Source organism: Rhynchophorus ferrugineus, unplaced genomic scaffold (genome assembly GCF_030347505.1).
Source record: "Rhynchophorus ferrugineus isolate W39M unplaced genomic scaffold, kcgeb_rfMv2 rfM1, whole genome shotgun sequence".
NCBI classification, from domain to species: Eukaryota; Metazoa; Arthropoda; class Insecta; order Coleoptera; family Curculionidae; genus Rhynchophorus; species Rhynchophorus ferrugineus.
The window spans coordinates 25,269,728-25,283,045 of NW_027472580.1; the positions used below are offsets into that span (position 1 = coordinate 25,269,728).

Below are 13,318 nucleotides of genomic sequence, written 5' to 3' on the forward strand. Positions count from 1 at the left end.
ACGCCCACTCCCACTAGTCGCTCCAATTACGAGGGAAGTCTCCTAATCGCGTCCGGGAGTTTCAATTTGGCGGGCCGTTTCGTCGACTCTTTCGCACTTAATTCCCTCCAACTTCGACACCCTTAAACTACCAAAGCCACCTCCGATACCTCCCGCCCGTCCCTCCACGTCGCATCGCGCGGATCGCTCTCATTAGTCATGTTTTGGGTGAATCGAAAAACAAGATCCGACTTCAATTTCTCACTGTGGCTTATTTGGGATTAAAACGGTGGCGCGTCCCTTCGTCTTTCTCCCTCTTGCCGCCCCTGTAACCCCCGCGTGCCCGTGCCCTTAATTCTGCCTCCACGGGAATAAATCGGCGCGCTGTATTTCATTATTTTCGGGTTTAGGAGATTTCAGTTGTTTTGTTACCATTCGACCTTCTCGGGCAAATATGTTTTTTTTGCATCCAGCGGAATATATATATATATATATATATTGAAAAAGAGATATTGGTGAACTTTTTTATAATGATGTAATACCAGCCGTATAGTCTATTAATTTTAATTTATATTTCTAATAGATAAATATATCAAAAGAATGAATAAATTTATCTTTATAAATAAAAAGAAAAATAATGAAAATAGTCAGAATATCTTCAAAAGCATTATAATTATTTTCAAATCAATTTCAAAACAACGTATTCTTAATAATTCTTCTAACACAAAATTATCACCCATAGACCAATAAAGAAAAAATTCAGTAAGGGTCCCTGTAGAGAAGTTTAGCTACGTGCAATATCTAGATGGAGTCATAATCGCCCGTTCAAGTTATTTGGTTGGTCAGTGTGGATCTCCATTATGGGTACTTGCAAGAAAAACATTTTGCTAGAAGACATTTAATTGGTTCTTTGATGAAGTTTGCCAGGCAGATGTGACACGTTGGCAGACCTGTCACGTTTCATTAACCAATAAAATTTAAATAAAAAACTATTTAATTAAAAAAGGACAAATAAAATTCATAAAAACATAAAAAGTATATATAGAAAAAAATATGTATAAATATATACAGATTTATATATACAACTTACATATATAAATATAAATCTATGAAATATAAATAGATTAATAAAAATTCCCTGTTACAGTTCTAATAATTTATTTAATACTAAAATATGCCATATACTTATAATTCATATTCTTAACATAATAATTGTAACAATTTATACTGAAAATCTTTACGTATTATACGATGAAATGGTTAATTGTAAAATAGAGCAGATAGCTTAAAGACCTACACAAAATATATTAAAATTATCTTGACAGAATTGCCAAGGGTAGCTTACTTGATATATTTGCCTTGCATCTATAAATTTTATCTCATCTTGTAATATAGAGGTAGCCATAACAAAATAGAGACAAATATTTCATTTATTTTTTTTTAACATAATTGTTTAGTGATTTTTATTTTTGACTCCATGGTATCTAATAGATCCAAAATAAAAATTCAAATTATCTTGGTTAAGTAGCCCTATGCAGCTACAACAATTTAAAATGCGTTACAATTGAAAGCTTTTACTTTTAGTACTATTAGTAAAAAATACAACGATAAAAAAATTCTTATAGTGTGGTGACTTTTACTTTAGTATTTGACATAGTTCCATTAGAAAATAATTTGTGTTTATACTCTGGCCAATATTTTTAATACTATCGCCCATTGATTGCTAACAAAGTGAAAAATAGATTAACTTTGTAAAGAAACACTATTTATTTTTAGCACCTAGCACAGAATTTAGATTAAAACATGTCCCAGGCATTTGGAAGATGGCGGACATTATAATGATCCCAAATCCTGGGAAGTCAAAAAACTAAATAAAACCCTATATACCTATATCACTACAGCCAGTAATATCTAAGGTTTTTGAAAGACTCCTGTTCAAAAGAATAAAACCGATCATAGAGAGAAAAAACCTAATACCAACACACCAGTTTGGGTTTATTAACAAGCATACAACAATTGACCAGGTCCACAGAATAACAGATGTTATTGTAAAAGCCTACGAAAGTCAAAAAATATGCTCAGCTATATTCTTAGATGTAGCATAAGCCTTCGATGACGTTTGGCATGAAGGCCTTGTTCATAAACTACAGAAAATGTTACCAAAACAACACACCGAACTATTAAAATCGTACATTACATCCAGAATGTTTAGAGTCAAACAAGAAGAAGCTTACCCTACAATAAAAGAAGCTTAAGCAGGTGTACCAGAAGCAAGTGTACTGGGACCAATGCTTTATCTACTCTACACTATGATATACCACAAATGGAGAATATTACGATGTCTACATTTGCTGATGATACTGCGATTATAGCTGTCGAAGACAATAATGAGGAAGCCTCGCGAAAATTACAACAAGGAAGTGACAATATAAATAATTGGACACAAGATTGGAAAATAAGAATTAATTAAAGTAAATCTGTACATGTGCAGTTCGCCTTTAAACAGACTGTACAAGCACCAATAACATTAAATGATACTATTATATAAGAAAATACTAAAACCTATATGGACAATACGGAGTTCAATTATGTTCTGCAAAGAATAACATATACAAAATACAAATTTTTCAGAACAAGGTCCTGAGAGGTATTGTCGGACCCAAATACTATAGATTACCTACATGGAGACTTTTAGATACCCACAGTAAGTCAAGAAATAAAGAGAATTACAAGGGGACATGAGGAAAAACTCCATTCTCATGAGAATATTGAAATATTACAGCTTTTGGATGCCATCAGAACAGGACACAGACTCAATGGAATCGAACCATCTGATCTCGTGTAGTGTTGTTTAGTCAAGTGCATATAATAAAAAAATACTGCAGTATATAAACAGTATATACATGTATAAATAGTATTTCACAAGAGACTGAGATAGGGCCGATAGGTTCTCCTAGTTATATACCTAGCGTTAAGTTATCATAAAGACAAATTGTAGGTTATACAGAAACGACTAGTAACAATGTAATAATTAAATAAGAAAAAATGTACACCTGGTTACACTTCTTAGAACCAATATGCATTATAGTGAACTAATTTTCATTATAATATAATCAGGAAAACGTAGAAAAATCTTAAATGCACTGTTCTTTACTTTCGCATTCAGAAAATGGATTCCAAAATAAAAATAAACGCACCCTAGAAACGAACCTATCCATTAGAAATGTATTCGTGGCTCTTAGCATAGCGATTAAAACAAATAACAAAGTTTAAAAAAGTAACATCTAGATATTGGACGTCGTAAAGTATTTCCCCAATACTGAGAAAGAGAGAGGTGTCATCATGGTCTTTTATGTCCTTCGTCTGCATATCAGTCACCCTTGTTAATAGTTTTGCGAAGTATCTTTTAACAATATACTTGCATCATAAATTTAATTGTCCTATGATTGCATATACGGCATTATTTAAGAGTATTTTATAATTTCGTATTGATCTTCTCGTTTTTTTCTCAATCACCTAAGGGTCACTAATTATAGCGAATGCATTATTATTATTAATTTGATTGAATCAATTCTACTGTGTTGTACGCTATTGTTGGTTTTTTCACAAACAAAAAAACTGGATAATTTTTTAATTGTATTTATTTAGTATTATCTTTCACATGGTCGGTAGGAAGACTGACGGAAATATAGATTATTGTTAAAGTTCTACTGTTTCGAGAAGAAAAAATGTCGTTTTGATATTTTAAATTATAATAATTTCTTGTCAATAAATAACCATCTGCGAGATCTAACCGGTGACAAGGAATCAGACTGTTCACTCTAGAAGACCGTTAAAAACTCAAAGACATCAACCTTGTACAGTCATCTATGCGAGGTCTAGCGGGAAATTGTGTACGGAACAATCAATAAAAAGCTGAAACATTTGGCGAACATTTAGACCAATCCTTCATACCAAATGAAACTGAATATCAATATAATCTACTTATCATCGAGTGCGAAAATTTTACAATTAAACTTGTTATAGCAAAAGAAGGCTCCAAAGTTATAAAAAGTTATATCAATCCAAGGAGTTATGAGTACCGAGTTATGACTGATACTACTCGCCACCTTGTTCAATGCAGAATTCCTGATAAAGTATGTCCCGGGTGATTGAAACTGGGCTGATGTTCTTATGATTCCGAAACTTGCAAAACCACCAAAAAGTATTTGAAAAACTCCTGTTGAAAAGCTTAATACCAATCATAGATAGAAAAAATCTAATACCTGCATATCAACTTCGTTCTATGAATAAATATTCAACAATTGACCAGGTACATTCATAGACCCAATTGAAAAAGCCTACTAAGAAAAAATATTGCTAACCTTGGAAAAAATCTCACATAAGGGACTCATTTATAAACATAAACACTTATGTCTCAGCCAGGATGTTTAGAATATACACGAGAAGAGAGAAGAAGAAGAAGTTTATTCAAAAAGTTCTATTAAGGAAATAAAAGAAAGTGTACTTCGAGTCAGTGTTTTAGGTCCGGTGTTTGACCTACTCTATACATGTAACATACCACAAACAGAAAATGTTATTATGGCTACATTTGCTGATAACACTGCAAAAAAGCAAAGAGAAAGCGGAAATATGCAAGTAAAAATGGAGTGGGCGTAGATAGAAAAATCAACCAGAGTAAATCAGTTTATATTTAATACACCTACTACCAAATTCATCTACAAATAAATATGAAATACTACTAACCTATAACATAACAATGCTGAGTACTTTCGGTTCAATATTAACATGAAACTTCCTCGGAAGGAGCATATATATACGAAGAGAGAGTGACCCGAATTACAATAAAAACAAATGTATTGGTTACTTGGAAGAACATTTAAATTATCCGTGGAAGCGAATACTTTAATCGATCTTGACCTATGACATTTAGTTCTGGGAATGTTCTACGAGAAATAATATTAGCATAATACAAGTAATTCAGAATAAAATTAGGGTTAGGTAAAAAAAGTACTGTTGATGACACCACCCAGATACTACAGGAAAGATTATTTACACCTAGATAATCAGTTTTGAACTGTGTCATGAAGAAAATACTCCAATTCCATGTAAGAACCGAACTCTTGGATAACACTGAACTAGGAAGGATATTCAAGAGAACCAAACCGTGTGATCTTATAATTGTATAGAGAAGCGTACTAATTGAGAAAAACGCTGAAGGATACTACTAGCTTTTATTTTACTTTCTTAGAGTCTAAGTATGGACCAATGGGTCTTTCTAGATAAATACCTAGTTTTAAGTCAGTTGTAGAGAGTCAAATAAGTTATACTTTACTAATAAATTTAAAATATATACCTTCAGACTGCATTATACCAATCATTGCGCTTTACTAACGGTTGGTTCCTTGCTGATGAACGCATGATTCTCTATCGAGTTTTAGCAGTTGTACGATCGATAAAACCTAATATCGGATTCATTAAAACTGTTTTGTTTTAATAAGGAAAATAATATTGAAGCTAAATACTACTAAAATCTGGAAAAATACTGTTAATAGTTTGGAGTGTTATTAGATAGAACTTTTTAGTTTGTGTTTAAAAAAAACTTGAAATCTGTCATTGCCGGAGCATAGCACGGTCATCGAGATATCGCAAAGTTTAAACGCAATCACCCAAACCACCTTTTATTGCAATGGTCAAAAAATAGTTGCAGAAAAACGTAAAGTTGGGTTATATAACGGAAACTTTCAAAATAACAGGAGGTGATCTGTTTTAGGAGTATATAATTTTACATGAGCTTCTTATTTTGCGCATTTTTAAGAGAAATATATAAATTCATTAAATCAAGCATAACGGGTTGATGTTGGAATGACATTCGTTCTACAATTATGGGAAGTATGTATTATAATTCAATCTGTAAGGTGATTAGAGATGAATTGTGTGAAGGCATAGTTAATACGCCACAATACATAATACAGTCGTATAATCAATAGCCAATTAGCAGATTTGGTGGTTGGTACCTTCAGGAAGAAATTGTTATAGAGTGCGACTAATAAAAAACTGCACCAGACATTCTAAGACATTGATATAGTGTTTGGTGACGAGTGACTACAAGGACTAAAACTATATTAAAGTAGGATTGCACTATCACTATGGAGTCGCCCCAAAATGTGGCCGCTTCTTTCCAATAATTTAGTCTTTATGTTAAACCTTTTATTATGTAATATATATATATATATATATATATATATATCCCCGCAAGAAAAACCCAAAAATCTACATCACATTATCCATTGTAAAGCCACGATATTAGTCAAGCAATCTCGTCGGTTTTCCGACTGATGCCGGCAAAAAGAGAAAAAGCGGAAAGCGCTCGGTGGCATTTTCCCATCCGCCATGGCGGCTGTCGCTAATAAAAATCGAATATCGAACCTGCAGAGAGGATATAATCGACATGGCTTGTCGCCAGTTATGAAAACGATTTGTATTGAAGGCCCCTTTCAAGCGACATTTCGAGATTTACCGTTGTACGATTTAATTAAATTCCGAAAATGGCATCCGACTCGCAACACTGGAAAATAAAACGGTACAATGAGGGCGTTTAAAAAGTCTTTTCAACGTTGCGACGATTATCGAGAAATAATTATCAGATCGGTCTCGACAAGAAACCTAAATAACACGGCCCTTCTATTCTTCTATTGTTTCGCTGGATTCCAATCAGAGCCATCTTTAAATACATCAAAAATGAGTTTTGCTAAGGTTTCTGTTAAAGGTTCTGTTAGTATTAATATTAATCTTGCAATTAAAATGAGGTTGTTCAATAAAATCGAAACAGAAAATTTACTTACAGTTTTAAAAATCGTTTTATATTTCAAAATAATTTTCTTTGTAATTTCAACGTAATTTTAGTGTGAAATATACCGACACACAAATGGAGCTAATCTGGCGAATAAGTTAAAACAAACCCTAATTTTCGTTTAAATTCACCGATTGTACATTGTCTCGTTGCCGATATGTGAATATATTTTCGGACTTCGATCATGTTTTCCAATCTTTGTTAGAAAATTCGGCTCCTATTGTTGACATATATATTGCTAAGTCTTTAAATTTTTCCAATTAAATATAATTTTATTTAAGATCTTTTAGAGGCTAAAATATTAAAATGACATCGAATGTTTAATTCTACTGTTGACAAATTCATGGTGCTTCATGAACTTGAACAAACATTTTATAATATAATATATAATCTATTATGGTTGGAAAATATTATTGCCATGAATTGGAAATGTCAACATAACACTATGGTTCATGTGGATAAAACAGAACTTAAAATAAGAAATATTATTCATCACAGAGTACAAAAAAACTAGCGCTCACAAAAGAATCAACAACGCGAAAAGCAATCAACATGATCAAGAGTTTCTGCGGCACTTTTAGAATCTGTTTTTCTCAATAACGGTATGACAGTGACTTTTCTTTTTTTGTCTGCAATTAAATTTCATAAAGGTATAATAAGTCTATATATATATATATATATATATATATATATATATATACTAGCTGACCCGACAGACTTCGTCCTGTCAAAAAGATTTGTAATGTGGCAGTTTTTGTGCCTACGTATTTTAAAAAATTCTCCTGAACAGAACCATCACCCTGGTGATAGGGCGTTGTGAATAAAAAATAATTAAATAAAACATATATAAGGATTGAAAAGTAAGTAATCGCTTTATTGTTAATCATGTGAATCATAATTATTATTATTATTATCATTGTAGTGCTTTGTGGTATACGATGTTCTTTGTTTGATTACCTGACGCATAGGTAAACAAATCTGATGGTTTTCCAACACGGGAACAGGCAACATACAATTGACCATGTGAGAAACATGGGTTTTCTAGATTAATACCACAAACTCTTAATGTTTGCCCCTGGGACTTGTTTATAGTCATAGCAAAAGCAAGCCGCACTGGAAACTGTAGTCGTTTAAACTCAAAAGGCACATCAGTCGGAATCATTGGGATGCGCGGTATGAGAACATCTTCTCCTTTATACTTTCCTTTGAGTATAGTTGCTTCTATCACATTGTTTAGTAATTTTTTTATCGCTAACCGTGTACCGTTGCAAAGACGCGGTTGGTTGATATTTCGCAACATTATAACCACCGATCCAACCTTTAATTGAAGATTGTGAGGTGGCAATCCTGGCAAATCCAGCGAGTTTAAAAATTCCGGTGGATAGTTGACTACATCATCTTGATTAGTAGCCGAATCAACTGATTTATATATCCTCAATTCGCCTGTAATTTGTTCTTGAATTTTGAAATTTAATTCATTTACATCTATGTTTTTTGCAGCCAGTATAGCTCATTCGCTCAACCAATCATGGTTTCTGTAATTTTGAGAAACATCTGGAAACACCTTCTGAATAAGTTCATCTTTTGATCGAGTTAACTGACAAAAACTTTGAGGAAAGTTAATGCAGCCAGTCAACATGTCTATAGGAAATTTGCCATTACCAATGTCAATGAGTTGTTTAGAGAATATGTTTCCAGATTGGTCATTTTGCAACTCGACACGCATATTCTTGCTTAAATGAAGTACTTTGACATGTTTCCACAAATTGGAGGACTTTAGACATGCATTGAGTTCATCAACTGGCGTTGATCGTGGAATCACTGGCAATGTTTGACGAAAATCTCCTGCTAATAAAAGCATTGCACCACCAAATCGGTTATTATTGCTACGTAGATCTTTTAAGGTTCTGTCTAAAGCCTCCAAAGATTTTTTATGTGCCATCGTGCATTCATCCCAAACAATAAATTTACATTGCTGCAAAACCTTTTCCATTGCAGAGTTCTTCGAAACGTTGCAGGTTGGAGTTTCATTGCTTTGCATATTTAATGGCAATTTTAGTGCTGAATGGGCTGTTCGACCACCTTCAAGCAAAGTTGCTGCGATTCCCGACGAAGCGAGTGCAAGTGCAATTTTATTTTGTGAGCGAATTGTTGCTAATATTAATGAAATCAAAAAAGTTTTTCCTGTACCACCAGGTGCATCTAAGAAGTAAATCCCTCCAGTTTCATCATTTGTTACTTTCATAAGAGTTTCAAATACATACTTCTGTTGTTCATTTAGCAGTGGAAGATTTGTTTGAATTAATTCTTTCAAAGCGTTGAGATCATACAGTCTTTCTCGATGCAACTCTTGGTTAAAAGCGTCATGCATTGGACGATTGGACGCGGTCAGGCCTAATTGAATTAATAGTTTGTTTGACATTATCAAGCACATGTCCTCAATTGAAATCAATGCTTCATTGTAAATTTCTTCACTGATTTGTATATTTGGATTTCCCATTCTATTCCGTATTTGATACAAAATATCATCACACATATAATCTTTGTACTTCATCCACAAATCAATTGGGTTTGATGGGAAGCATGTAGATATGATTATAGAAAACAATGTTCGTATTTGATGAGCGTGTGATGATATTACAGCATCATTGAGAGTTTGATCCCAATGAGCGTCATTTTCAAGCAATTGCAAACGTTGACAGGCTTCTCTGTAGGATCCACACAATTCACCATCAACAGTTCGTAACTGTTGGAATGATGTTGGGCCACGTACATTGACTAATAGCAGTCGTAAATAAAAACATTCATCATTGCTTGGATGTACTGAATAAATCCGGCCAATCGCATCGGTGGAATATACATCTGTATATCCTGGAACTGGTTTTCCTTGTTTCCGTCGTATAAATCTCCTTGAGGATTGATTCCAGGTATAATATTTTGGCATTTCAGAATATAGCAATGTTTGTGCGAAATCATCGTTTTGGCATGTCTCAAAAAAACTGGTTAATGTAGTAGATGGTGGCTGAGCAGCTCTTTGTACTGCGTTCTGTGCTGTAAAATACACTCTTTGTCCATTTTCTAAATGTACAGCTAAGTGAACAACAGAAGGGTGTCTCTCATGAATAGGAAAAGAAAATATTCGCCAAACTGCTTCATTACTGCTAACATAGCGGCCCATTTGGTATTGGGTAACTTCATCATTAGAATTCTCTGCACCAATTCCAATCACAGCCATATCACTCCCTTTGGTTACATATTTGCAAATGTATTTAATCGATTTCACTGAATGGCAAGATTCAACGTTGATGTGTGCTTTGAATGCCTTTGATAAAATGGGTGAATATGGAACAATCCAACGATTATCTATTTCAATATCTTGCTGATTTAATTTGACAATTGTTGATTTTCCATTGTCTGCTGTCGATCTGCGACGATACAATGGATAACCGTCATTACCAGTAATTGTTTCCGATATTAATGTCCGTGGATATCGTTTTGAACATTTACCATCCATCATACACGGTGAATTTTGATTAAGAGTTCCACAGGGACCATGTATCATGTTTTTGATAACTACCTCATGCAATCCAGGATCTACTTGTACATTAGGGATTTCAGCTGATATCACTGCATCAACTTCATTTGGCCTTATCTTTTCAACCAACCAAATCAAAATGTGTGCATGTGGCAATCCTCGTTTCTGCCACTCCACAGAATACATCCAGCAGCGTGTCTCACCAAACACATTATGTTTTACGATGAAATTCATTAAAGATTTCAACTTTTGTCTAAAGACTCTGGCTGTAATATCATGACGATCAATGGGTGATTGCCCAGGGAATAACTCCTGCTTAATTTCTATCCATTGCGGATTGCATGTAAATGTGATGAACAAATCTGCTGTACCATAATGACGAACATACGACATGGCATCTTGAGCATATTCGTGCATATGCCGAGGGCTTCCGATGTATGTTGCTGGAAGAATAGTCATCCGACCGACATTCTGTGCATTTCCATCAGTATTAATCGCATCTCGAAGGTGAATATACTCTTCAGATCGGAGTTTGGTTTGATTCAACCTGATGAATGTTAATCTCTCCGTTTCAATTTTAACATACATGTCAACAACATATTTGTGATATAATCGGCGACATTTCAATATGTGATTATCTTCATTTTCCCGAATCATTAGGCGGTATGAATAATAGTTCATTGAACTGACTTTTTTGTTGGTTTCACAACCTGTAAACAGATTTTGTTTTAATAACATTCAAATATAAAATTAAAATACATAATATAGTGACTGAGATATTATCGCCATAGCTAAACTAATATTTTAGTTACCTGTAATGGGATTTATCATTTTTATTGAGAAATCGTAGCCATCTTCACCTTGCCAAAATATAATGGGATATTGCAGTGCATCATATGAGCGGTGTGTTTCCTTTATACGTTGTAATTGATCATTCCGACGATGTAAAACAATATCACGGGATTCCAAGTTTTCTCCAACTACAACGATAGCAACTTCATCAATAGTTGGTGCATTAAAACGTCTTGTATGTTGACCTGCAGGTGTTTTATCAGCTCTGATTACAATTTTGTGATTATCGGATGGCATCAGATCCAGGGCAGTTTTAAACAATATAATCAATTGATTGCGTTGATGAAATAAATTTTGTAATTGTTCTACAATAGACCTTTTTACTAAATTGTTATGTGCACAACGCAGATCAATTTCTTGTGGTGAATTGCCCATAAAATAAATTTGCAGGAATTTGTTGTCGCTATCTGACACTGGTAACAGTGAACCTGCTCTGTGATATATTTGCCCTTGTATCTGTAAATAAAAAAAATATTATGGTGTGGTATAAATTAATGGATTGTCAGTGATCAAACTTAAATAATATTTGATCTTAAAAAGTATATATTTAGTTTTAACTAATATCTATCAATTATAAAATATAATAAAAGTGTCACTGAAACTGAATCACCATATAATATGATGACTAAGTGATATATTTCGTAATCATTAAGAAATTGAAGATTAGTAACACATCTTAACTTTGGTGACAGAAAATTTTGTTCGCTAAAATAATTATGATTAACTGCTATAATACATACCTTGAAAGTTGGCATAAAATTTTCCCGAACTGCATTTGTTGCCCCAAATGAAGTCATTTGAAAGCAATTGTTATATTGTTGGATATGTGTCAAAAAGTGTATAGAATCTGTTCCTATTCCTGAAACCAATGAGTACAATGGTTCTGGTGGTGGATCCAATTGTATCAATTTCACTTTACCATTTGCGCAACACAATCCATTGGCTTCGTTTTTGTATTTTAATGCCTTACAGTGTGAGCAAACCAAGTTCATAGAACCAATAACAACACATTGGTAGTTACTGTAGTCAATTGACACATCGTAACTGAAAGCAGCTCGATTCAAACTTGCGCGATTATTAGTTGAACGTCGCGCTCGCGGTTCACGCGTTTGTGATATCCGAATTCTTTCACGTTCATTTCCGTCGTCACGTTCTTTTGCAATACGATTATATCGGTAATTAGCTTGGTTTATAGCATTTCTGGTTCTTCTACCTAAATTGCTTCGTCTTATAGGAGGCATATCAAATATAAATTATTTTTTCACTAATCACGAACTAAACAAACACTAACTAACTAAACACTCTGCACAAAACACGATATACGAATTTGTTTCGTGTATCAGTTGACAATTCATCTGTCATCTGTCAAAAGTCATCTGTAACAGACAACTTTTTTTTTTAAATTTGATATGACTTGAACTCAAATCCTTTTAAGCCGTACGAATTGTTTTATTTATTTAAAATTTGAATTAAATTTTAAATAAATAAAAAATTTTAAATAAATAAAACAATTCGTACGGCTTAAAAGGATTTGAGTTCAAGTCATATCAAATTTAAAAAAAAAGTTGTCTGTTACAGATGACTTTTGACAGATGACAGATGAATTGTCAACTGATACACGAAACAAATTCAAACAAAAAGGGCTTTTTTTAGGGTTTTTCCAGCAATAATTCTAATTTTTCTCGCCGTAGAAACCATCCTTGAACTTCAACGAACATTTTAAAAAAAGATTTGGCCAAATTGGTCCAGGCGTTGTTGAGTTATGCGCTTACCATCACATTTTGCGATTCATTTTTATATATAAGATATATATATATATTGCTAAAACTGTCTTATATCTTAGTTTTCTTATACTGCAATTATATTTAAAAGTTAGAAAACATGCGTATATGGTCAACTTAAACCCGCAAAGGTAAACTGGTTATTACAAAATTGGAAAGGCTGAATTCATAGCATTGAAGAGGGTCAGTTTTTAGTAAGCCCTATTAACCACTAATCAATTATATTACGAATATTAGTGCTGTGTATAATAACCGAAATGTTTTAATAGTCGATAAAATAATAAAAATATTTTTAAGTAATTTATAGATAATTTGATC

At 33.2% G+C, this 13,318-nt stretch overlaps 2 protein-coding genes across 2 annotated transcripts in view; both read right to left on the reverse strand.

Moving 5' to 3' along the window:
* Shaw (Shaker cognate w) overlaps positions 1-13,318 on the reverse strand; it is a 455,944-nt gene that overhangs the window by 207,214 nt on the left and 235,412 nt on the right. The gene's annotated exons all lie outside the window — the stretch shown is intronic.
* Positions 11,172-12,658, reverse strand: LOC143206919 (uncharacterized). The gene is made up of 2 exons (XM_076419818.1): positions 11,960-12,658; positions 11,172-11,675 (listed from the first exon to the last, which is right to left on the reverse strand). Exons 1-2 carry the CDS (start codon positions 12,458-12,460, stop codon positions 11,172-11,174), a joined length of 1,005 nt encoding a protein of 334 aa, XP_076275933.1. The 5' UTR covers positions 12,461-12,658.